Source organism: Suricata suricatta, chromosome 2 (genome assembly GCF_006229205.1).
Source record: "Suricata suricatta isolate VVHF042 chromosome 2, meerkat_22Aug2017_6uvM2_HiC, whole genome shotgun sequence".
NCBI lineage: Eukaryota > Metazoa > Chordata > Mammalia > Carnivora > Herpestidae > Suricata > Suricata suricatta.
The window spans coordinates 155,873,558-155,899,857 of record NC_043701.1 but is presented as its reverse complement, the minus strand read 5'-3'; the positions used below and the strand labels follow the sequence as shown (position 1 = coordinate 155,899,857).

The window sequence follows — 26,300 nt, the reverse complement described above, 5'->3', positions numbered from 1 at the left end:
AGGAAGGGGTGTTTGGGACCTCCTGGCCATCCCCTCCTGCACTCTCTCCCCAGGAAGCACCCCTGCTGGACTGTGAAGGCTTTGTCAGGCCAGTAGCTCATCTGGAAAGAGAGCCGGCCATGAGATCAGCCCCCACCTGGCGTCCCAATTCGACAAACTGGGTCCTGTGCCAGGCAGTGAACTGAGCTCCAAGTTTAGAGCCAAAAGGTCTGATTTCAAGCCCCACCCACTTCTCACAGGCTCTAAACCGGGGGCTGGTCATTAACTCCCCTAAGTCTTACTTTCCCTCATAACATGGGGCTGACCAGTTCTTGCTCTGCCTTCCCCTGTGACTTCATGAGAAGCGCTCATTCATTCACTTGTTCGTTTACGAAAATCCTCTGAAGGCGCTGAGCTGGGGGCTGGGATCCAGGTTCAGGTGTGAGGGGCTGTACCAAACTGAGGGGCTCCTTGTGACCGGCAGCACTGTGGGTGCTCTAACGCCCCCGGCTCTGCTCCTGGTGTCCGAGCCTTCCCTCAGCTCCTGTGGCCTCACGTCCTGCCTTGCTCTTACTGTCCCTGGCAGTCCACACACACAGGTCCCCCATGTCAACCAGGCCCTTCACATGGGGCCCCTTCTGCCCCATCCTGACAGCACCTTGCTCACACTGCTCCGTCAGTCACATGCCCTTTCCTCTCATTGTTCGCGCGACAGACTTCTTCTCCTAAGTCCTCCTCCTACTCGTGTCACCCCCTCTGTGAGGCCTCTCTTGATTGCACGCCCACATCAGTCACTCCTCTGTAGGCCTCCCTCCCTCAGTGAGCGGCGTGGATCATTGCAAGGCCAAGATGGATGGCAGTTGAGAGTGGACTTGAGAGGTGGCCCAGGGCAGCTTGCCTCGTCTCCGGAGCCTGCTTTTCTTCTCTGAGAGGTGACTGATGCTGCGTGTTGCATGGAGTTGCCATCGGCGAGGTTAGAGGAGCATGGGAGCTCGGCATCTGGCTGGCGCTCAAGCATGATCAATCCCTTTCTCTTCAGGGCCTTGCTCCTGAGAGAAGGACTCACACATGAGATTTGGGAGGGAAAAAAAAAAAGAGAGAGACAGTTGATCCAGGACAAAAGGGGATGACTTGGGAGGATGTGGGTTGGTTCTGTGTCCCTGGAAGTGTGTGAGAAGAGGCCATTCAGGCATCTGTTGGTTGGTTGGACCCAATGACCAGTAGGGCCCCTTCTAGGCTTCAGAGTCTATAATTCCTGGAGGATTACTGAGTGGTGCAGCAGTCTCCAAAAGGTGTTCCTTAGCAAAGGATTCCATGAAAAGAGATGCCAGGGCAAACCACAATGGGAAAGGCTGCATTCTCTTTCTCTTGGAGACTCATGATATTTGTTAGGATTGTAAAGTCTCTGAGAAGTCCTGCAGTAAGGGAAGCTGATTAATGCAACATTTCTTATTAGAGTTTAAAACTTTGGGTGGTGGCTGGGTGGCTCAATTGGTGGAGCGTCTGACTTCTGCTCAGGTCATGATCTCGTGGTTCGTGGGTTTGAGCCCAGCATCGGGCTCTGTGCTGACAGCTCGGAGCCTGAAGCCTACTTTGGATTCTGTCTCCCTATCTCTCTGCCCCTCCCCTGCTCATACTCTGTTTCTCTCTTTCAAAAATAAAAAAACATAAACAAGATTAAAAAAAAAGAATATAAAGCTTTGGGAAGAGCTGGCTCTGTTGGCGAGAGTTCTGGTTTGGGAATCAGGGAGGCCTCAGTTAAGTTAAAATATCTCTGAAGCCCCTTCCTGTTTCCATGTTTTTGGCCAAGTTCTATCTCCTCTCTGGGCCTTCGTTTGAGGTTGATGTATAGAATGCATTTGGCTTAGTACCCGAGACACAGTATTACTATATGCTTCTGTTGTAGATGGAAAAGGCAGGCAGGACAGAATGCTGTGAGAATCCTCGATGGGAGCCTTTCCCTGCAAGGCTGGCTCATGGCCGTCTCCTATAGCCTGAGGGCCAGGCATACACATGGGATCAGATGGGGAGCATGATATAACTTTACAGATACCCGTCTCAGTAGTGTGCTGCCACTGGCTCTCACCCGCGAGCTTCGTGAGAACCCATCAAATGCCCCTTTTCCCCACTCCCTGTTCTGTGACCTTGAAATCAGCAAGGGTGGGAGCGTTTACACCAGGGAAATCAGCAAATGCTCCAAATCAGGGCTCTCCCCTCCCCTTAGCCAACTGTTAATTATCAGCACATCACTCACTGATTATATATCATTAGAAAGTATTTCTTCAAAATTAGTCTCCTTTTATATTTGCAAATTTCTTATATAAAAGCTCTAAAACTGTATCTGACTACTTTAAAGATTTCTATTTTTGATTTCTGAAAAGCATTTTTCCTATTGTATTTCATAATCTCTTCCCGACATGGTTACTCGCCAGAGCTTCGTAACAAAACACCACCACCTTGTGACGACTCCCTAAATTGCAGGTTGGAGTTGCAGTGGGCTCGCCCGGACTGGAGCAGATGGCATTCCACCGACGTGCATCTTAGATGCTTCCTCTGGCCTCTCCATTCAAGTGTGACCTTTCTGTGAGGAATTACCGGCTTGACCTCTTCATTATAGCCATGACAAGCGTAAGAGAGGTGCAGGGGAGCCTGTGCCCCCAGGGACATGGTGGATTGAGGCAAGACATCTGGTGCCTTGGGTCAGTGCTTCTCAGACTCTAGTGTGCACACGTTCCACCTGGGAATCATGTTCACAGGAAGCTTCTGGTTCAGCGGGTCTGGCGTGGACTCTGTGATCTCGTACTTCTATCAAACTCCAAGGCAGCAATGTGGCTGCTCATCTGTGGATTACCTTTTGAGTAGCCAGGGTTGGTGGGGGAAAGTTTTCCCAAGTGGTGGAAATCCTCAGAGAGCTTCTCTTAGGAGATGGCCATGGCCCATGTTTTCATGTTTTGCCTTTTGGTAAGAATTCAAAAGTTGTGTGTTTTGATTGTATAGAATTAGCTCATTTGCTTTTAACTATTGTTCAGCCAACTTGTTGACTTAATTTTTAAATTTTAATATTTTAAAAAATATTTTATGTTGATTTTTGAGAGACAGAAAGACAGAGGATGAGCGGGGGAGGGACAGAGAGAGAGGGAGACACAGAATCCGAAGCAGGCTCCAGGCTCTGAGCTGTCAGCACAGAGCCAGATGTGGGACTTGAACCCACAAACTATGAGATCATGACCTGGGCCAAAGATGGACGCTTAACCAACTGAAGCAACAGGCGCTCCAATATTTTTTTATTTATTTGGAATTTATTTTTGTGTATAGTATAAGGCTTTCAAGTAGCTAACCCATTTGTCTCTACATAATTCATAATTTAGTCCCACTCTTTCCACAAATTTGTGAGGCTTCCTTATATATGAATTTTCTTATATAGACTAGAGATCACTTCCAGACTATTCTATGTTACAGGGTTGACATAGCTTTATAACATATTTTGATGTCTGATGAGGCCTGTCCTCCCTTCGTAATTTTTCTTAACCGTTATCACCTAATTATGCAGATGAACTTTAATATCACTTTGTCATTAATAAGAAAAATATTGGGATTTTGATCAAAGCATATTAAATCTACACATTAATTTGAAAAAAATCAACTTAGCATGTCTTTCTTTTCATGTCAGTCACTTTTTATAGGTATAATTTTATTTTTTTAATTTTTTTTTGTTTTATTTATTTTTGAGAGAGAGAAAGAGAGAGACAGTGTGAGCAGGGGAGTGTCAGAGAGAGAGGGAGACACAGAATCAGAAGACAGGCTCCAGGCTCTGAGCTAACTGTGGGCACAGAGCCCGATGCGGGGCGTGAACCCATAAACCATGAGATCATGACCTGAGCTGAAGTCGGATGCTTAACCCACTGAGCCACCCAGACACCCCAGAATTTTACATTCTTGACATAGTATTACACTTTTTGTATCAAGGTTATTTCTAGATATGTGATGCTCTTTGCTGCTATTTTAAATATAATTTATTACTTTGTTTATATCATTATATAAAATTTTATTTTATATTATTTATATTCATAATATAGCCATAAGCCCCATGTAGCAATTTAAATAAATTAATTAAAATAAAATAATATGTAAAATTCACTTCCTTAATAACATTAGCCACGTTTCAAGTGGCAACCACATGTGGTTATTGGCTATCACATTGAAAGGCTCAGATAGAACTTTTCCACCATTGCAGAAAGTTCTCCTGCACAGCAGGTACAGTGGCATTGTTAACCCATCATTTTTTCTTATGTGTTGTTATAGTATCTTATTTTTATTTTGGAGCACTTTTCAACGTATTCTTTTCTATTTCTAAAAAGAGAGGTTGCTTTTATACCAAACTTCTGGTTTCTTTTCTGCAACAGTATTACCCTGTCTTCCTAAAAATTAAAGATGATTCTCTTCCTAAAGATCTTCCCAAAGAGGAAAGCAGGAGTGGCCAATCTACCCCTGATGTTTGCTATTCCCACACGTGCCCATGGCAGGCATCACTAATCAATCACAGCACTCTTTGCTGTTGCCTGAACTACTGCTGTTTTTGCAACTGTCATCTCCATGCCCTGCTCTTCTCTGGCTCCTGAAATGGAATAGGATGCAGTGGTAGGAAAAGAGGTGTCTTCCCTATGGGTGCTCCCCAGGGGAGGGCCCTGATTCCACCTCTTGAGAATAGCTCTCCAATCATTTTCCTCCATTGCCCTCCATGGCCCCATTCAGGGAGGCCTGTCTTTTCTCTTTAATTACTCTTATTGGGCTATCTGAAGAAGACATCTTTTTCAGCCTACTTCCTTCTCCACAGGAGGTTGGGGGACCAAGGATCACTATGGGTCATTTTAAATCTCAAACAGTTGAGGTTTTCTGCAGGCCATGCAAGTGGCTTTTGGGGCACAGTACTTTTCTGAAATGTGAGGTGTCTTCCTATTTCCACATGCCATGGCCACCCCACAGTCATTTCCTAGACATGCCTCTCTCTCTCCGACTTAGTGGCTGGCACCTTGCACTTATGAGGCCTCTGTGAGGGAACCACACTTTTGATCTTCTCTACCGAACCGTGCTTCTTGCACTGAAAGAAGATACTGGGCACCATCTTGATTGGCCCTCAGTATATAGTTAAGGTTTTGGTTTTTTTTCTCACACAAATTTCTCAAGGTATATTTACATATTATATAATTACGCATTGTAAGTGTTCATTTCAATGATTTTAGTAAGTTCATAATTTTGCGGCCATCCCCACAGTTAAATTATGGAACATTTCCACCATCTGGAGAAGTTCCCCCATACCCATTTATAGTCAAGTCTTGGTCCTGCCCTCAACCCTAGTGATCACTATTCTACTCTATAAGTTAGCCTTTTCTAGACACTTAATATAAATGGAATCATCTTTTGCATCTAGCTTCTTTCAGTTTGCATGATGTTTTTGAGATTCATACATGGTGTAGCATGTATCAATAGTTTGTTCTTTTTAATTGCTGAATAGTTTTCCATTTTATATGTATATCACTTTCTGTTTATCTGTTCTATAGCCAATAGACATTTATGTTGTTTTCAAGTTTGGAGCTATGATGAATAAGGTTGCTATAAACATTTGAGTTTATGTCTCTGTGTGGACATATGTTTTAATTTCTCTTGGGAAGTTTTCCTAGGAGTGGAATTGCTGAGTCTTTTGATAAGATTATATTTAACTTCTTAGGAAATTACCAAATGATTTTCCATAGGTAGTATATTACCTTATGTTCCAATTAGCAATGGATGAGGGTCCCCATTTCTCCACACCACAAAGCTGAGTTTGAATTAGCCTTTGTTACTAAAAGGCCTTCTAGTTTTTCTTTCATTGCTTAGTGATAAGAATAGGTTGGCTCTTCCTGAATTTCTGCACTCTCTTCATTCCTTTTCATTCCCACTATAAATTTTCCAGTTCTCTGTAAAGCTCTTTTGTGTCTTATAGTACCTTATCAAACCCAGCTAAGAGCTACCAAAGCATGCTATTAGCATTCTCTCAATCTCTTCACTTAAAGCCATAGCTCATTCAGTTTATCATCTGCCTTCCAAGTTAAAGCAGGCAATATTTTTACCAGGTTCCTCATCACTGCATAACATACATCACCTCCGTCCAGCCTTAATTAGCAGTTTCCTTGACATCCACTGCTTTGTGCCCAAGCACAATTATTTTTTTTACAGTAGAACACTACTTCTGATAGCAATTTTTGTATTAGTCAGGATAAAGACATTGTGCTCTAGTAACAAATAGCCTCAAATCTCAGAGACTTGTAAAAATAGCAGTTTTTATTCTCCTTATCCATGCCACATATCCATCCTGATCAGCCATACCTCTGCCGTACATCGTATTTATTCTAGAACTCAGGGTGATAGAGTCTCCACCCTCTGGAATGTTGCTTGTCTTTTGGGAAATGGAAAAGAGGACATGTGAATCATGCAATAACTATTAAAGCTTCCTCTCACATTTAATTAGTCAGAGCAGGTAAAGTGGCCGGTCCTAACATTAGTGGGACAAAGAAAGATAATCTTCCCCGGGGAAAGGCAGCAAATATTGTGAATAGTCATATCATTTATCACATTATGCTTTTTCTTTTATATCCTGGGGACTCTGGCAAAGAGAGAAACAGCTATCTCTCTGCAGTAGTTTTGCCCAGAGCTGCATACAGCTAGAGTAAGACAGGGTGTCCTTTCAAGATACCGTACAGACTCAGGCCTTTGATTTTCATGGTCGTTGGCCGTAGCCCCGTGGCTTTGATACACAGAATTATTATATGCCATTCTTCTGTCTTTACCAGCCCTGTGTGTTAGGTTCAAGGAAAGATCCGATCGGGGGCCTGGGTGGCTCAGTTGGTTAAGGGTTTAACTCTTGATTTTGGCTTAGGTCATGATCCCATAGTTCATAATACTGAGTCCCATGTCAGGCTTGTGCCGGTTGTACAAAGTCTGCTTGGGATTCTCTCTCTCTCTTTTTTTTCTCTCTTTCTCTACCTTTCCCCTGCTTGCTCTCTCCTTCTCTCTCAAAATAAAGAAATAAACATTAAAAAAAATACCTTACAGACCTAGAACTTTGATCTTTATGGTGGTTGGCCCCAGCCCTATGGCTTTGATACACAGAATTATTATATATCTTTCCTCTGTCTCTACCAACCCTATGTATTGGGTTCAGGGAGAAATTTGATTGGACGGACTTTCATTTCCAGAGTTTGCCATTCAACACCCACTGTCCTCTGAGACATTCTTAAATCCATTTTTTTCTTGATCTCCGGCTTAAATGGACCCATTTTTGTTTTTTTCTTCCCAGCTGTCTTTTGGGGAGACATTGCCTTAGATGAAGAGGACTTGAAGCTATTTCATATTGACAAAACCAGAGACTGGATCAAGCAGTCAGTAGAGGAAAGGGGACATAGCACAGGTAAGTACTGTGTCCCCCACTTCTCTTTCTCTGGGGAGAGGGGTCAGGCACTCCACAAAGGGTAGATGTGGACCATAAGACATCAGTACTTGACCTGTACAGTCCTGTGCCCACCTGAATCATAAGCCAGAGGGGCACTCTTTCTGCCCTGCAGGCTGTGGACTGGAGCCTCCAATCTGCTGATCCTTGTAAGAAAACGTCCATTTGCCTCTTTATCTGAAGGTTCAGGCTCCAACTCAGAGGGTTCAGACTTGAGCTCAGAGTGAGCTCTCAGGACTTTGGCCTCAGGGCCCAGCACTTCCCAGACTGGAGAGAATTCCTCCATTCAGGCCTGTTTGTTGAGGATGCTGATAATGCTCAGCCCTAGGGGGCAGATGTTTGCCCGTGGGGTGCTGTGCATTCCTGTTGCAGACAAACCAGGAAATAAGGTGGGGCTTCAGACTTTGGTACTCTTCTCCCTCCTTGCCTCCACCCTGGAGTGATTGGTAGGGGCATTTCGTCCTGAGTTCTCAGTCCAGCTGCCCACTGGGCTCAGACACCTCAGCTCTGGGGAGTCCCCGTTCTCAGAAGCAGCCCAAGGGGGCTGAACTCTGAGGCTGATGGGCTGGTGTGGCTCACGATGGCTTCCTGATTGGTGACCAGGGCTCACACGTGCCTGATGCCAAGCCACCTCTGCTACTCCCAACCCCTCCCCCCACCCTCTTTGCCTTTCTCTTGAGACTTTTTAACACTTACTGTGGTGAGAACATAAGGGGTTTACTCTCTTGATGAATGTTTGAGTGTACAAACAGTGTTATAAACTATAGGCCCAGCGTGGTACGGCACATCTGCACTTACTCATCTTGTATAACTGAAGCTCTGTACCCTTTTCGGGAGGCACCTGTCATGGCCAAGTGCGGGGCTGGATAAAAAGGAGTAAGATGCGACCCCTGCCTTCCAGGAGACCGTTCATGCCAGGCAGACAGGCTTTGGACCTGGACAAACTCTCTAACATCTCTAAGGTTCAGTTTGCCTATCTGGGGATAAAACCAGCACTCACTCCATAAGGGGTTGGGAGGGCGGAGTCCCAGGGTAATGGGCTAGCCTGGTGCCTGGCACACAGCAAGTTCTCAGGCAATGGCAGATCTGATCGCTGAGGTGCTCCCAATCTGGTGGAATGAGGCTGTCAGATAAATAGACGAAGTGCAGTTGCTCACGGCAAGGGCGGTAATGAACCAAGAGAAGTGGGAAGGGACAAGAGTGAGGGGAAGAAGCCCACCCAGGCGAGCCAGGAAAGGCATTGTGGGAGTGGGAGCTCTTGCATTATGTCTTGAAGGATGCATGTGAGTTCTTGAAGTCAAGAATTGAAAGAAAGATGTGGGGGAAGCCATGTGGGGAGTAGGAGAGGGCTTATCTTTACTGGGGGAACAGTGGTAAGGTGTGAGTCACTGGAGGGTGGCTCTTTGGGGTAGGCTATGGTAGACAGATGCGCCTGGAGAGGTTGGCCAGGGTAGATGGTGAGGATGCCTGTTGGAGGGATGAGTGGCAATGTGCCCAGAGTAAGGGGGCAAGACTTGTGGCTCAAATATGAGCAACTACAGGGACTGGGCCAAGTCCAAGTTCCAAGCCCCTGCCAGGGGTTGGGGGAGGTGGGGAGAGCAAGCACGCAAAGGTTGCTAGGAGGTAGAGGGACCCCCATGCCAGGGGTTGGGAGGAAGGAGGAACAACCTAGCACTTTAGAGCTTCTTCTGGTGTCTGGTTCTATAACTGTAATTTCTTAGGAGCTTTGAGGCCTCTCAAATATGGTTTGAATAGTCTGTTTGAGTTTTATTTTATTTTTTTTTTGAAGTTTATTTATTTTTGAGAGAGTGTGTGAGTGGGGGCATGGGGTAAAGAGAGAGGGAGACACAGAATCTGAAGCAGGCTCCAGGCTCCAAGCTGTCAGCACAGAGCCCAACGCAGGGCTGGAACTCACAAACAGAGAGATCATGACCTGAGCCAAAGTCAGATGCTTAACCGACTGAGCCACCCAGGTGCCCCAGCTGTTTGAATTTTAAATAGATTTTTACAAACCAAATTATTTTTCACACCAATATACACAACCTTAATTGAGCTCTAACAAAAGGAATCATCTCATAATTCTACCACTAAAGCTAACCAGTTCTTATTTGGAGGCCTAGAAAAGTTGACCTAATTGTAATCTCTGTGTGGTTAAAAATTTTTAAACTTCTTTTTGCAATATTACTTAAAAATAGTGAATTCACATATCTCAAATACACAGAATTGTGAACTTTTACATATGTCTACATAAACACCACCCAGACCAAGGCGTGGAACATTTCCAGAACCATGGACACTCCCTCGTGCCCCCTCCCACTCAGTACCCATCCCACTCTCCTGGCCTTTGTCACACAGACTCATTGTACCTGTGTAAATAGAGTCACACAGCATGCATTGTTTGTGTCTGACTTATTTCACTCAGCTTTTTGACCTTGTTGCGTGAGGCCGTTTATCTCTCTCGGTGTTGCATGGTATTCTCTTGTGTGACCGAACGCTAGTGTAGCCGTCCTTCTGTTGGCAGACATTTAGACAGGTCATGGTTTGGGGCTGTGATCCATAAAGCTGCTGCTGACAGCCTTAGGCATACGTTAGGGTGGACACAGGCCTACCCACGGGCAGGCAGGAGTGGATTGCTGGGTCTCATGGTACGTAAGCTCAGCTTGAGTAGATACTGTCTGTTGTCCAAAGTGCTTGCACCAATTCATGCTCTGTGTGGGTCCATACGACTTGGAAAGCAGGAGCGGGACCATGCAAAGTCCGGTGAGGACCCAGGAGCTGGAGCTCTCTGGGGACCCTTCTCACAGACTCTGGGCCAGCACGGCAGTTAAGTGATGCTCATCCACCAACACAAATGCTCAGGGTCACCCCTGTCAGTGATCTTGTGGTGTCCTGGGGGGACCTGCCATGGCACAGCTTGGGGGCCCAGCCTTGACAGATGTGAGTGGGAGACCCCAGAGAAAGGCGGGGAGTGGCCAGCCACCATGTGGCCCAGCTCCTGGAGAGTTGCCTGCCTGGAAGATTGCATACAGATGCTCAATGCAGGGAAGCCTGGCCGGCCTTGCCTTCGCCTCCCTCATGGCACTCCCTAAGGCCAACCTGGTCCAAGAACATGAGTCTTCTCTTTCCCTCTTCCCTGTGAACTCTGAGAAGGCAGAGTCCACATCTAATTTGCCTTCGGATCCCTCAGAAGTGGCCCAGTCCCTTGTACCTAGAAGGCACTGGTCAACATGGGTGAGAGAAGAAGAGGGAAGAAGGCTTTGGAGATTGGCAGGCCCTGGAACCATCTCCAAGGGGTGTAGATGATCAAGAGCTCCAATAGGGCTTTGCTTCCAGAAGGGTGGTTAAAGTGCTGGTTACAGCCATGGGCTTTGGGGTCAGGCCATCTGAGCTTGGATTTTTGAGGTAGGCCTCAGTTTCTTCATCTATAAAATGGAAATAGTAATGCTGCAGGGGCAAAAAGAATATGTATAAAGTGCTTAGCACAGTGCCTGGCTAATAATAAGAGCTCAATAAATATCAATGCTGCCACCTCCTCATTATCAGTAGTAATAGTATTTGCATAAAGCACGCTGACCTGGGAGCGGGTAGGGCTAAAGTGGAGAGAGGGGAAACTTTCCAATGTACCAGAGGAAACGTTGGCAGCTTGGTCTGAGGCCTTTGAAATATGCACCTACCTGGTGCTTCCTCCTTCCCAAGCTTGGAATATTTTTTTTCTGTGTGTTTTTATTGCAAAGTGATTTTTATCCTGATCACTTTTCTCTGGGGGCCAATAGTACTTTGCAACTATCTAGAATAGTTGTTTTATTTTCAGAATGGGAATATTTTTTTTTATTGTTTTTGCCAATTAAACGAATACTGCCAGTCGTTTGAAGAAAAAAAAAAGTCCAATAGCTCGAAGTTGTAGAAAGTAGAAAGTAAAAATCTCCTGTTCTCTCAGCCCCAGGGATCCGTGTTGTTATCTGTTTGCTGGATTCCTTCCGACCTCCCTGGGCTCAGGCCGTGTGCGTACAGATATTTTTTAAAACATAGAAAGGATTTTTCTCAACACCGTCTTGTGCCGCTTGTGTATTTCAGCTAACACCACCTTACAGATATCTTTTCGGTACACTGTGGTCTATCACAGTTAACATACAGCTCTGCCACAATTTATCAAACTAGTCCTGTACAGATGGACATGAAGAGTGTTTCCCTCTTTTTTTCTGGTAATTTTTTCCTATTAGAAACAATGGTGCTGTGAACACCTTTGTGCGTAGATCCTTAAACATTTGCTTTGATTAAAAAATAAAGAAATAAAAAGGAAACACACCTTTACTCCGTCTTCCTGCTTCCAACTGTGCGACAAAATGTATTCTTAGATTTAGGTAATTTCATTTCCAAGCTTGGGTGAGTGCTCCTATGTTTTAGGGGAGGGAAGGAGGTTGGAGAGGAGGGGGCGCTGGATCCCTGGAGGGGGATCAGAGTGGGGAGAACCCTGTAATGTAACCCCAGAAGCCTTTTTTCCTTGGCTCATCCTGTGAGTTTGGGGCTGCTCTCTTGGCTGCAGAATGAAACTGTATCTTTGCCCTAGAAGTGACCAAGTGGAGCTCATTCTCTAGTTGTGTCCAGTGTCGTAAATTCAGTGAGTGGCAGAACCGGGACTAGAACCAGGCTTCCCAACTCCCAGGCCGCGTGTTCTCCCCTGTTCCAGCCTGTCCGCCATGTTGCCAGTCAGGAGGAACAGAGAACAGCAGGGGTGTATGTAACTGTTCCTTCCCATCACTTGGAAGGTAGGCTGGAGGCTCCCTGGGCTGAAGGGTGACTGAAGGCCTTGTGCCTGGCTGGGTTTAGGAGCCCACTGAGGCTGCTGCACTGCCACAGAAGAGAGCTGATGAAGGCCCTCGCTCAAAGGGATCAGTCTCCCTGCCTCTAGTCCTTCCTTCCACAACCTGCTTTCATGTGACCTTCCTGGTTCTGGCCTTGCAACCACCGTAGCGGGTTCCATAATGGTCCCCCAAACTCATGACTACGTCGAATCTCAGAATGTGACCTTGTTTGGAAATAGAGGATTTGCAGATATAATTAGTCGAGGGTCTTGGGATGAGACCTAAGTGCAGTGACTGGTGCCTTTAAAAGTAGGGGGAGCACGCAGACACACAGAGGAGGCCGTGAGAAGAGGACCGCGGAGACCGGACGGAAGCATCTGCAACCCAGGGAGCACGACAGAGCCAGCACCCGATAGAAGGAGGCGAGGCAGGGTTCCTCCCTAGAGCTGGCGGAGGGAGCATGGCTCTGCCAGCACCTTGACTTCAGACTTCTAGCCTCCAGAGCTGGGAGCGAATGGATTTCTGCTCTTAAGCTGCACACTCTGTGGCCGTCTGTTACAGTGGTCCTAGGAAATTGACACAACTACACTCCTGAAGGCCCTTCGGTGGTTCCCTATCACTCAGCAGAAGTGTCCCTTAGTCTGACCTTCGTCTGGGCCCTCCACACCCTGTCTACCACCTGCGTATCTGGCCCCCTTCCCTCTCCTTGTCCTCCAGCCGAACATAATGACGTTGTGTCTGTACCAGTCCTGGGTTCCCTCCTTTCAGCCTTCTGTCCCAGCTACACTCTCTGCCCCAAGTCCTCATTCTGTGGAGAAAGAAACGAAAGCCCAGAGAAAGCCAGTGACTCCTACAGGACCCTCCAATGGGTGCGCTTTCACGACCCCACTTACTCAGCATGGCTGCCAGCTGGGGAGGCCACCTGGGTTGACAGTGCTGTTAAAATTAGCCTCATGTTGTGCTTGGGATGGAGAGCACTCTATTTTCTCGACATTTTCGGATGGGCCCCAGCCTCTGCCCTGGGAGCTCCGCCAGAGGAAGTGACAGCAGCATCTTGGATGTGCGTGGGGCAAGGAGGCAAGAGCGCATTCTGCAGGGAGAGAAAGTCCTTCTGTGTGCATTTTATTTGCAGAAAGAAGAATGGGAGCTCTGAGCAGGCATGGGCCAAGCTGTCCCATGAATGGGACTCTTGAATTAACATTGCAGAGTTTCCTAAAGCTGCTAATCGGATTAGCTGTGTACTGAAGGAAGTACTTAGCGGGACACACACACTCTCCAGCCCTCCTGCATCTTCTGCCAGTGATGGTGCAAGCCTGAGAGCCCCGTTTCGGAGTCCCGAGGCAACTCTTCTGCTAGCCACACAGGGTGGAGGGTGGCGTGGTTGGTGTTTTGGACTCTTATTTGTTTGTATCTTCCCAGGAAGCCAGTGTTGCATATTCTCATCTTCACAAATACCCGAGAACCTGGAGAGGAAGTCTCGCCTTGCATTATCCTCATCTGGATAATGGATCTGATTTCTTGGTCTCTGTAAGGAAGACTCAGAAAGAGGAAATGGTTGTAATGACTATTCTGAGCCACTGGGCCATGTCCAGCTCTACTTAAGAAACCATCCTTCCTCTAAATCCTTTCCTAAACCCTTGCCATCTGGGTGAGTGTCTGCATGAGCCCAGCTGTTTGAGCTCCTGACTTCAAAAAAATCAAATAGCAGGGCTGAAACACAGGTTTGGGTAACTTGCCTGCCCTCTCTGGGCCTCCTCTCTGAACCCCAAGGGCCCGCCCTCCTGGCAGAGCCTTTAGTGCCTAGACTTAGTGGTACATGTTACCATCGCCTGGTCTCAGTGTTCTCGTCTGAGTATCCAGATCCTCATTGTTTTCAAGCCAATTTGAACTGTTGATTTGAACTCTGGTGTTTCAGGTCAGAGAAAAGAGGGGGTACAAAGGCCATTGGGCATCAAGGGGCAAAATTTAGGAAGGCTAATGCATACCCATGAGATACCCACATGTAATATGATGGTTTCTGGGCTCCTAGGGTTTCTTTCTCTCCTTGCCTTCCAAGGTTTGAAGCTCTAAAAGGAGACCCAACATGTCTCTGCTCCCAACGTATTTTTAGTTTCGAGGATCTTGAGAGAGCTTGTGGGTGGGCTTGTTGTAAGCAGCCCCACCAACAGGCTGTGATTTTTCAGCCTCTATTCCTGTGGAGACATTCCCTAAACTTTGTACACGTGGCTTCACCATCTCATTAATTTTCTTTATTGGGAGTGGGAGTGTCTAGGTAAGATGTGGGGCAGTGGGTGCCTCCCTGTGACATCTTGTAGAGGAGATGATGTCCTGAGGTATGGATGAACTCTTGCTGGGGCAGGCTGTTGGATTCAAGTCTGTGTTCTAGCATCACGCAACGACAAATGCCATCTTAGCAAGATCTGGTGGCCTCTGCTGCTGGCGCTACTGATTTAGAATGCTGGAGAGGGACAAGAGGCTGTCCGGGAGCAATCTTAGTCATTGTCTCCGCCATCTGCTCCAGAACTTTGGAGGAGGGAGTGCTTGGAGAATAAGGTCTTGATGACCTCTTTCCTCTGAGTATATTGTACTTGACATTTTAGGATTCATAGACCCCTTTGAGAGTCTGATGAATATTATGAGCAGTTCTCTGAGAAAAAAGACACACACACACACACAATTTTGCTTGGAATTTCAAGAGATTTAACAACTCCATGGATCCCAAGTTATGAAACTCTTGTCCACGGTCTCCCTTTTCTGAGTGCTTCCCCACTGTTGGAAATGTTCTCCTTACGTGGACATCTGGGACCTGGCAAAACTACAGTGTAGAAAGGCTTGGATGGTGGAATCAGGCAGGCTTGGGTTTGCCTCTCTGGCTCCATATTAATTAGCTGGGGAACTTAGGGTGATTTGTTCCCTATATGTAAAATGGGATATCAATGCTTGTGTTGCAGGGTGGGGGGTGTTGAGAAGTGGGATAGGTAAAGCACTTATGCCAGGGCCTGACACCTGGTAAGCACCCAATAAATAATAGCTGCTGTGGCCACACCAGTGCTGGCTCCTCTGTCTTCTCCTCTCTCTGGACCACCTCTTTGTCTGACTCCATACCGCCAAATGCCCTAGAACTCTTTTTCATTGCTGTGTATATTCTGCAGCACCTCCCTGGGGTCTCTAGAGCTGAGCCAGTACCTCTGTGCTCTGTGATCTGAGCAGGTCCTTGGGTTTAGACCCTACCCACCCAATTCCCCAGCCTTCCCTGTTCCATCTGAGTCAAACTCTAGGATCACGAAATCCTAGATGTGAAAATGGATTAGATGCCAATTCTTCTCTAAGAACAACAGTAAAAATAATAATACTAGCTAGCATTTGCTGTTTGCTGAGTATGTCTTACATACTTTAAATACATGATCTCGGGGTGCCTGTGTGGCTCAGTCGGTTGAGCGACCGGCTTTGGCTCAGGTCATGATCTCATGGTTCATGTGTTTGAGCCCCACATCAGGCTCTGTGCTGACAGGTAGCTTAGAGCCTGGAGCCTGTCTTTGGATTCTGTGTCTCCCTTTCTCTCTGACCCTCCCCTGCTCATGCTCGCTCGCTCGCTCGCTCTCTCTCTCTCTCTCTCAAAAATAAATAAAACATTAAAAATACATACATACATACATACATGATCTCATTTAACCTTCACACAGTGCTTCTATATGGTAGGTATTGTTGCCAAAGACAAGATTAGGACTTAACTCTGATGTCAAAGGTCCTACTTTTAGCCTCTATGCTCCATTGCTTCTAGAAATAGCTGCTGGCATCAGCATTACTGCTGACACTGTCCTCTTGAGCTAGGGAGACTTGGAAGGATGTGGAAGAGTTCCATGTGCTTGTGGGGCCACACCTGTTGTCTCAGGTCACATTCAGTGTGTGCCTTGCAACATCCCCCAGCCTATCCCAGCCATGACTTGTCTTTGGTCTTGGCTCATCCACCCTCTTTCGTTGCAGCTTCAGGCTAGGCACATGAAAGATGCCGGACAAACACTTATGGTCTGTGGATGGGGCTATGAACCTCAGGAGTGCTGGGGGGCCTCTGTGCTTTCCTGCTCCTCTGCTTCCCCCAGAGGCCAGTTGGGGTTAGGACTGTTTGCTTGAATACAGGATGCTTCAGACCACAGCTGGGAGTGGGTGCTAGCAATGAAAGAAATGCTTAGAAGGTGGTAGCCTTAGGCTGGGCAAGCCGTGATCACCTTGCAGGAAGTCTCTGAAAAGGACATCCTTTAGCCAAGTGGTCAATAGCTTATCTTTACTGGGCTCTTCACATAGATTCCCAGGCGGAAAACACAGTCCTTAGGTCTTTTCCATGCCAGAGCAGGAGTGCCAGCATTCCTGCTCACTCCTCCAGAGCTCCTTTCATCCCTTCTCCCCCTAGACCTGTAGGCCCCACCCCGGCTGACTGCTCCAATCATCTCTGCCTTCTTATGAAAATTTTTCTTGGCTCCCATGGTGTAGACCTTGATCTTCACTTGCTTGAACTCCTGTTCTGGCATGTGTCTGCTCCACAGCTCTACTGACCCTCTGAAATGAACTTTCCCTCCCTCTTTCCTTCCTTCAATAACAGATGCTAATCGGGTCCTCTTCTGTGGTCAACACCAAGGCTACAGCAGCACCCACTTTCTGTCTTGCCGTTCAAGAGATGGCATTTTAATGATGGACGTGGTTATGGTCATGTTTTAGAGTGTGGGAGGAATGGGGCAGCCTGAAGGGCAGGACATGGGATCTAAAGCCCCTGCTGGTGTGGGGCGGCCATGAACCTCCCAGAGGATGTGTGGTCCAGTAGGCAGAACCCACACCTAGAGGGCAGGCCTCAGGTGACAGCTGTCATCCAGGCAGGAGTTGGTGTTAGAGGTCCAGCCTGGGGCACAGGGCCTGCTAGGAGGCAGAGCAGGGCCACTGGGTGGGTGAGGGCAGAGACCAAGCCAAATAACCTCAGAGAGACCTTTCGTAGAACTCATGGGAAGTTCTAGTTTTATGCTGTGAGCTCAAGAGAACAAGACAAGGATCCCTGATCCTTCCGGGGTGTGGGTACTAGTGAGGACCTATAAGCTGGAGACTCGGCATGAAGACTGGGGTCAGAAATTAGGCGGGAGCACACAGATCCAAACTGGGTCAAAGGTGAAGTGCTGTGGAGACCCTCCCGCATTGAGCCTAAACTCCCTCTATCCTCCCAACCTAGGACAGGGCCGGCTACAGCGTCGGGGTGGGCTCAGCCCACAGACCACGGCTGGAGCCGGGAGGGGAGGAGGACAGTGGGGCAGGAACTGGCAGTTTTTCTGCCCATAAACTCTCCAATTTAGTAAGATGATTTGAGATGATAAAGAGTCATCTTATAAAATGCACATCTGTTCTTTGGGAAGGAAAAACCAATGCAACATAAGGATTCTATCATCTCATTCCCTGGGGCCTCCTTCAGAGGTTGACTTATACCTTGGATTGAAGCCAGAATCTACTATGAACTTGAAGTGTTAGGAAAAGTAAATTCACTTTTAGGTTGACTTTTGTTGTGACTGCATTTCTCAGAATTTGGGCAAACTGGGCGGGAGTCCACTTGGAGCCACAATGGGGTGCAGAGCTGGGTGAGTGAAGGGCAGTGAGCACCCTCAGGCATTCATCCAGGGAGCTGCAATCCTGGGCCACTCATGGACCTGAAATCCGGGAGCCTGAGTCAAAATTGGGAGATTAGCTTGAGAAGCCAGAACAGACAGGACTTAGTACCTGGCGTTGTGGGCAAAGTTCTCTCTGTTTCAACATACAGAATCCTGCTGAAGATAGCTCAAGTAAAGAATTTACTTAAGAATGTATTCCCTGGGCCACCTACACACAGAAGCTAAGGAGAGCTGGCCTCTTGGGGACTGGACTAGGGATTGGAGAGAGAGGAGAAAAGCTGGCCTCTCTTCTCAGGGGCCATAAAATGCGTCATTTTTGCTTTTGCCTCTTCTTGCACCTGACCCTTCATGGCATGGCCATTGTGCTCAAGTTCCCATCATGATCCTCAACTCTAGTGTCCCCCCTGGATGCCTGCGGTACATCCCCTGCAGTAGGGGTATTGTGGAAGTCCTAAGAGTGGAAGGATTCTCCCAGGAAGAGATGATAACGTGAGCTGACACAGAACCGACACAGAGCCCCAGGGAGATAGGAGGAGGAGACATAGTTATGGTGGAGGCAGGTGGCAGGTCTGTGTCTGTGGCCCCAGAGAGCAATGGATGATGGAGAGACTTCTGGCTTGAGGAGCTGATGGGTGAGTGAGGACCGTAGGAGTGGAGGTGCTAAGGCAGTCCCTTTCGGGTTAACTTGGTCCTGGGGCCAAGCCTGGGAACCTCATACCTACTTTGCCATTTCTGTTATTTCCATGGGAAAATACTCAATGAGGTCCCATCAGCCATCTTAATACATGGAATTTGGGAACACAGTCCCATGGGAGCCAGGGACTCATGTGTCAGATGAGGACCAGTCTTGCCTCTCAGTTGTGGCCGACAGAATGATTGTGCTTTCCTCCCCAGTTCACAGTCTGATTCCACTTTCACTGCCCTTAACTGTGTATGTTTTTGTTTGTATTTATTAAGTGGAATTCTCTGTTTCCTGTTTTTAACTTAAATCGTAGTTGATCTCTAGAGCAGAATGAAATGAAATAAACCATACTGAAAGCAATCTTATCAATGCTGCCCTCCAATCAATTGTTCTAGTATCAGTGGCCTAGATATAAAAAATACTCCCCACCCTGACATAAGAGAACCCTGTGGTGAATTCTTTTTGACAAATTAAAGGATGCTTTTATCCAGTAAGTAATCACTGTCTAAATAGTTTTCTTAAAGCTATGCACCTTTGCTTTTGTATCTTTTGGTCTCTTCGAGACTTGTGCATTTTGGTACAGCTGGAGACAGACCTTTGCCACAAATTTATTTACTACTCAAGTGTTTTCTTTCTGAGTGTGATAATGAGCTCATTTGTTTTGGACAAAACCAGTGCCTCACCCCTTCAGAGTTACCCACTGCACAACAGGCAGACGTTGGCCATGTCACTTCACCTCATGGAACATCATTTTTCTTATCTGTAAAAGCTCTTTTCGTATCTATAAAAGCTCTAAGCTTCTTGAGGGCCCAGAATGAGTCTCTTGGTTCTTTTGCCAAAGATAGTCCATAAATGTGTGGAGACTACATGCACAGCTAACTAGAGAGCCACCATATCTTTGGCTTCTCCTTCGCTTGATGCCTCATGAAACTTCAGAATGTTTTGCTCAAATTGCATCTAACTTGGACCTTCCAGAGGCCCTCCAGTGGGCTCCCATACATGTTGGCAGAAATCTGGCGGTGGCCCCCTTTGCCCTATCTTAGAAAATGATGGCAAACAGCCATGGGCAGGAGAGAGAAGGTAAGGAAAACTGAGGCTGCCTCACACAGCAGAGCCACCAAGTAAGAGTGACAAGTGGGCAGCACCCTGCGAGCTGGAGATGCAGCTTGAGGGGCAGTAGGGGGTCCTGCCAGGCCAGTGTGAGTCTGGGACGACACTCCCTCCCCCCTCCCCCTTGCTAACCTGTGGCTGATGTGTGGGATGGCCGGAGCAAAGTCACTTTCTTCTGGGGCTGTTTACATCGAGGTCTGCAGGTCATTATTTCTGTGGCTTCCAAGGAGGTCCAGAGAGAGGAGGTGATGATAGTGGTGGTGTTGCCAGTGGATTCTCACCCTGCATTCTTCTGGTCATCATCTTTCTCTTTGATGTCCTTCAATGAGCTGTTTGCCCGCAAACAGTGAGAGAAAAGCGCAACTGGCCATGGCACTGAGCCTCTAACTCACTCCCACTAGTCCTTGCTTTCTGCTTCCCAGGTTCTCTGTGACCCTCCTGCACCCTGAGCCCAGGGCAGCTGTTGCCCAAGGAAGGAGACCCTGTTTTCCCTAACACTGGCACCCCCTAGAGGCGTGGCTTTCCCATCCACTCTGCAGCCCAGAGGCCCTAAGCGGTCAGCCCACCAGCCAAATCTGGTCTGCAGATGTGTTTTGTTTGTTTTGTAGTGCTCACAGTTTTAAATTTACTGCCAACATTAAAAAAAAAAATCAGATTTCTCATAAAAATCCAGAACTCTGACTTCTCTTGAAAATTTGGGAGCTCTGGCCATGCTGGTCCAGCATTTCCACATGGCAACAATCAATGACGGGTTGAACTCTGGGGGAACACATTGGCCACAAACCCCACTACCCCTATTCATCTCTCATACCCAGCCTCTTTCACTCTGATGTGTTACTTCCTGGCCCCTCAGCTCCAGGCACCTGAATTTACATATCAGGCCAATGGGGAAAGTACACCATCTTTGGGCCCTAAATCAGGTCCCGGGGCACTGACCATGCCACTTCCCTCTTCTCCATCAAGGGAGGAGAGTCAGAGCGTCAACTACTGTGGTCACCTAAAAGAAGATCCTTCTTCTGGAGGCTCTCATCTTCTCTTCCTTGAGCTTTTAGTCTCTGGCACCTCTTTGTAATAGAGCATGTCGTGTCCTGGGCTCTGCATGGCACTGGGGAAAAACACAAAAAAGGCAAACAGGTGTTCAGTGTGTTGTGGGGGTGGGGGAGGGTTTACGGCCCAGCAAACACATTGGCATCGGAACAGATTCTTTCTGGCCTAGTGATCAGTGGGGCAGGACCATTCATAGATATTAACCTCTCTGAAACAAAGGGGCCATCACACTTCACTGACGTATGCCATCACCCAGAAAAACCTTAGTCACTTTAACCTCTGTCCACCTATGTTATCTCTCCAAGGTGGAGCCCTTGCTCTGCGGTTCTCCTTGAACTGAGCTGACTTCTACCCAGAAAGGTCAAAGACAGGGCATGGAACTCCGTGACCCTCTTTGTGCTTCTCTCCTCCAGTTCCCTGGAGAGGGTTTGGGTTGATCTTCCTTTCTGTGATTTCCTGAGTTCCTTGCTACTCTTTCTGAGACCCAATTCATGGGGCTTGCCCTTGGAGATTACTGTTACAGATTACCTTCTGTAAATCTTGATTGGTCATTTGGTCACCTGTGCAAAGGCTATGTGATAAAACCCTCCTGAGATTTTCTATGAGGACACATGTGTGCCTCTTCTGAAGAACTTTTTACCATGTAGTGAGAATCCTAACCTCTGAGTCCAGGTAATCCTTCATTATCTGGGGGCTTCCCTTCAACCTCTGCTCCTGTCACACAAGGGACAGAGCCATGAGGTAAAGGCCAAGGGCTCAGGGTTAGGTCCTCCCAGCTCTGTTGCATACCAGCTGATGACCACAAATCAAGGGCTTTACCTCATCATGACTCAGTTTCCTCATCTGTAAAATGGGGACAACAATAGTACCTTGCCCCAGACAGGTGCAGTAAATATTGGCCAGGATAGTATATGCAGACATTAGCCAACCCAATTCAGTCCAACTGAGATGCACATATTTGTTAAGCATCTGTTATGAACACCACATTGTGGAAATACACAGGATATTGTCTCTGTCCTCAGGGAGTTAAGTGTCTTATTAGGAACAATAGACTTGGCTCACAAATACTATGGGCATGGTATGATCAGGCCCAGGAGCTTCTTGAAAGGAAGGACTGAATCTGGTCTGTTTTTTCTGTCTCTGGCCCCTGGTACAATGCCTGGCACAGAGAGGTTACCCATAAGAGTTTGTTGAATGAGGGAACAGATGAACGAATGAATGAGTAAAAGGCCACAAGGGAGCTATAAATGAAGCACAGAGAAGGGGGATGCCTTTGTGAAAGAAGCAGAGTTGGGCCTTGAAGGATTTTGGCTAAGGTTGTAGTTGGAAGGGCTCCACCACCCCTTCTCTGGGTCACCCCCAAATACCTAGATCTTTTCCTTTTCTCCCAGGCTGCGCTGTGAGCTCCTTCACTGAGCTACCCAGGCACCCCTCTCTCTCCCCCTAATTACTGAATAATAATATCAACACCGTCTACTTCATATTCTTTCCTGGTGGTTTGGCGATGTTTCCTCTATCACATAGTGTGTTTTTACAAGTAGTGTTAGTATTTGTGCCTTGTTCATCTATGTGTCTTCTTATGTTAGTTTCTTTATATATTTTAACATTTGGTGAGTTGCATCCTACCCCATTGCCCTTGCTCTTCATTTTTTAGCAATGTCTTGGATAACCTCACTTGTTTATTCTTCTAGGTGAATTTAAGGATCACTTTCCTACAAAAATCTAAGAGGATCCCAACAAAATCTTCTTAGAATTTGGGTCATGATTGCATTAAATTCATAACTTCCTTCAGAGAAACTGACACATTTATAATATTTACTCAATCCATCCAGGAACATGGAATGTCTCTCTTTCATTTCCTATTATTTTTATAAATGGCAATAAAATGTATAATTCTCCTATTGCAGTTATCACATTTCCTGTTAGAGTTACCCCAGATCTCTTATGTTGACTGCTCTAATGTGTTGTCTATGACGCTCCTTTCCACTGGCATATTTCAGGATGATGACTGCGAAAGGGAGTGCCTTGATCACATCTCAGAGCAGATGAAGGCTTCCTCCCAGCCCCTCCTCATACCCGGCTCCAGCCTGAACGGGAGCTGTGCAATCACCCAAACAGCTCACCGAGGCACCTCCTCTCCATCGCTGTGGTCTGTCCACTTCAGGATGCCATCACTTCTTGCTGGGAGACCAACCGCAGTGTCCAATGTGCCCTTTCCTCCCTTCTTCCCTGTCTATGAGGCCCATCCCAGGCCTGAGCTTACTTCATTGAAAAAGTTGGAGCTTGTGTTTTAGAGAGTGTCATGGATGCAGGCAGTTAACATGCAAGCACAGAAACGAGATCATTGCTTGTTCAGTGAGCCCTGAAGGGAATAAATGGGGACTGGAGAAGGTTCTTCCAGAAACTTCCTTTTATGCATTCAGTTTATAAGCCCAGATTTTGGTCCAAATTTTGGCCCTCAGCATCTTGAAGAAGGATTTAACTGGTATCCCATCATTCTCCTTGGTTTGTGCTGCTTCTCCATCATCCCTGAACACTGTGGCTCTGAATTTCTACCCCTGTGCCTCTCTAGTGTCCCACCACTGCCACACCTGACCACTCCCTGCTTTAGAAGCACACCTCTTCAGAAGCTTCTAGAAATCTACGTGTAGGAGAAGCCGTAAGTAGCCCTTTATTATAAAGGCCATCAGTGGAGGCACACCGGCCTGGGATTGCATCTGGGTTTGGCCTCTTACTATCTGGGTTTTGTGCACGAGGGTGAGTTGTTTAGAGTCAGTAGTAATAGTAACAGCAGTAATAGCTGACTCAGGGAGTGCTGATGTGGGGCCAGGCATCATTCTATGCCTCCCATGTATTACGCCTCTTCATCTTCATAACAGCCCTAAGAGGTGAATCCTTCTTCTTTTTTTTTTAATTTTTTTATTTTTATTTATTTATTTATTTATTTATTTTTTGGTGAATCCTTCTTCTATGGGTGAGGTAGCTGAAGGAGAAAGAGGTTCAGTGACGTGTTTGAAGCCCCACAGCTAGTCAGTGGCGAAGCAAAGGCTTTACCAGTAAGCACTCTGACTCTGGAGCGGGCACTGTAGGGTCCATCCTGCAAACCACCTGATTTTCCTGAACTTCAGATACTCAGGGATCAGGTAGGTGGTAGGGGGGCTGTTACATTCATGCTCCCTTGACAAACCTCACCTGGCACAGTCGGTTCGCTGGTACTACCCTCTCCCTCAGTGACTCTGGGCTCAGCCCAAAGTGACTTGCTTTGGCCAGTGGGAAACTAGAAAGCATGATGTAAGCAGAGGCTTTTACACACCACTGGCACGTTGGGACTCACTGTTTAAGAAGGCTGCCTCTTGGAAGCCTTCTGCAGTTAGGAAGCCCAACGGAGCCATGCTGTTAGGAAGCCCAAGAGGGCTGTGTGCAGAGGCCACAGGGAAGAGAGCCACGGCCCCAGACTATGGCGCCACGTGAGCCACTGCAGCCATCCCTCAGCCAGTTGAGCTGTCCCAGCTAAGACCCCAGACAATGGAGCAGGCAAGCCAGTGCCATTTGTTCTTTGCCGCCATTTCTGGGCCGCAGAATCAGAAGCAAACATAAAATAGTTTAAGCTACTCTGTTGAGAGGGATAGTTTGTCATGCAGCAATAAATGATGGAAACAGCCTTCGATGAAGCCAAGGCCAGTCTGGGTATGAAAGATGTGGGCCAAGTGACAAGAGTGCTTGGAGTCCAGGGCTCAGGCGAGCACTGGAGGTTTGAAGCTGGGTGAGCAACAGGTACTACTGCATTGAGAACACACCTAAGGAAGAGATCTGGCATAGCTGTAACAACAAGCATGGACCAGGAGAAATGCAGGTCCAGGCGTTCAGGTTAGGTGGACGGTCCAATGCCAAGCAAAATGGATGTCTGGCTGGAGGTTCTGGGAAGACAGCGCTCAAATTTGCATGAGTAAGAAGCCTCCGGTGAGTTTCTGCCTTGGGGCAGGAGCAAATTCTGAGGCTTCATCAGGCAGTGCTTGGAGGCAGGTGGCGGCCAGGTAACTGGCTGGAGAAGGGAGGGCCAGACCTCAGAATTGCCCACCCAGCACTATCTGAGGGAAGGTTCTGGTAGGCCCTCTCACCTTCTCAGCCATGAGGTTTCCTGTCTTCCATCTTGCCAAGGTGTGGACTCGTTACTTTTTCTTTCCACGGTCAGAACAGAAGAAAATGATGGGGCCACAACTTTTCCATCTGCATAAACACAGCTATGTTTCGTGCATTCCCAGTGGAGAACAATTTTCCTGGAAGCAGCCTGTGTGTGTGCGTGTGCATTACAAAGTGTGGAGCACGTGTTCATAGGCAAGTATGTGTTGTAATGGTTGTTTTTTTTTTAATCCTTTATTTCTTGATTGTAAAAGTAATCTGTTGAACACAATTTGGAAATTACCAAAAAGTATGCAAGAAAATAAAATTCACCCCAAAATTGCCAACAAGAGATCATCACAACGGGTATTGTGGGAATTTCCACCCAGCAGTTCTGCCCCCTCCCCCCTTTCCCGGCATCGTTTTTGGATCTGCTCTTTCAAAAAAGATGGGATCATATTTTGTTTTTTTTGACTTTCGATATGACCGTTTTTCCCAGTTGGTAAACTCTCTTCTAAAACAGTTTATAAGGTTACATAGTGTTGCATTTATATAATATTTTATTTTGCCACTCCCCTATTGGGGGAATGTGGTTATTACAGTCTTTATTATAAAAATGTTGAGATGAATAGTCTTTGTCTTTACGGCCAATCAGTTCCTTAGTGCCAATATCTAGAAGTCATATTATTGGGTCAAAGTCATCTTACTGCCTATTTTCATACATCTTGCTAAATTACCTCATAAAATGTTGCCAGTTTTTATTCCTCCTCCACCAGCAGTATATAAGAATTCCCTTTTTATTATACACTTGCTGATATTAAATCATTTCATTAACAAATGCTGGCAGTGATCTTTTAACTCATTTTCCCTTTCCCTTCTGTGGCATTTGAAGTTTGGCATAGATAGAAGATTTCCTTGGCACTGAGTTGCTTAGGATTACACATTGATTACCATAGTGGTTGACTAGTTCATTCCTAAATCAGCCTGTTAAGGGAGTTTGGCCTCCTTTTTTTTTCTTCTAATGAATAATTAAAATCTCAGCCGAGCAGGTGTTTCTTGCAGTGATGGAGTCGAGGTGTTCAGATATTTCATCTGCCGGCCTGGCCTGAGATGCTTGCTGATACCACACTGGCACAGGTGTGGGGTAGAGGGCAGGGTTTAGAAACATGGATTCTGCACTCAGACGGGCCAGACTTGGAATGCATATTCAGTCACTTACCAGCTGGGTGACCTCAAACAACTTACTCATGACCCTCCATTTTCTCTTCTGTAAAAGAGGAATAATATTACTTATTCATGGGATTGCTGTGCATATTACATATGACCAAAGGGCACGGCAAATTAAGACTGTGTAAGACATGGTTGTGAGGATGAGACCCCCAAGCCCTGCACAAGCTGGCTGTGCATTCCTCAGACGCTGGTGCCCACCATGTGCC

At 46.9% G+C, this 26,300-nt stretch overlaps 1 protein-coding gene across 1 annotated transcript in view; it reads left to right on the top strand.

The window, feature by feature from the left end:
• Positions 1-2,725: 2,725 nt before the first annotated feature.
• Positions 2,726-26,300, top strand: part of TLL2 (tolloid like 2) — a 97,567-nt gene continuing 73,992 nt past the window's right edge. The window contains exons 1-2 of the mRNA XM_029920168.1: positions 2,726-2,846; positions 7,313-7,423. Of these exons, the coding sequence (XP_029776028.1) occupies positions 2,726-2,846; positions 7,313-7,423 (232 nt within the window). The remainder of the gene's footprint in view (positions 2,847-7,312; positions 7,424-26,300) is intronic.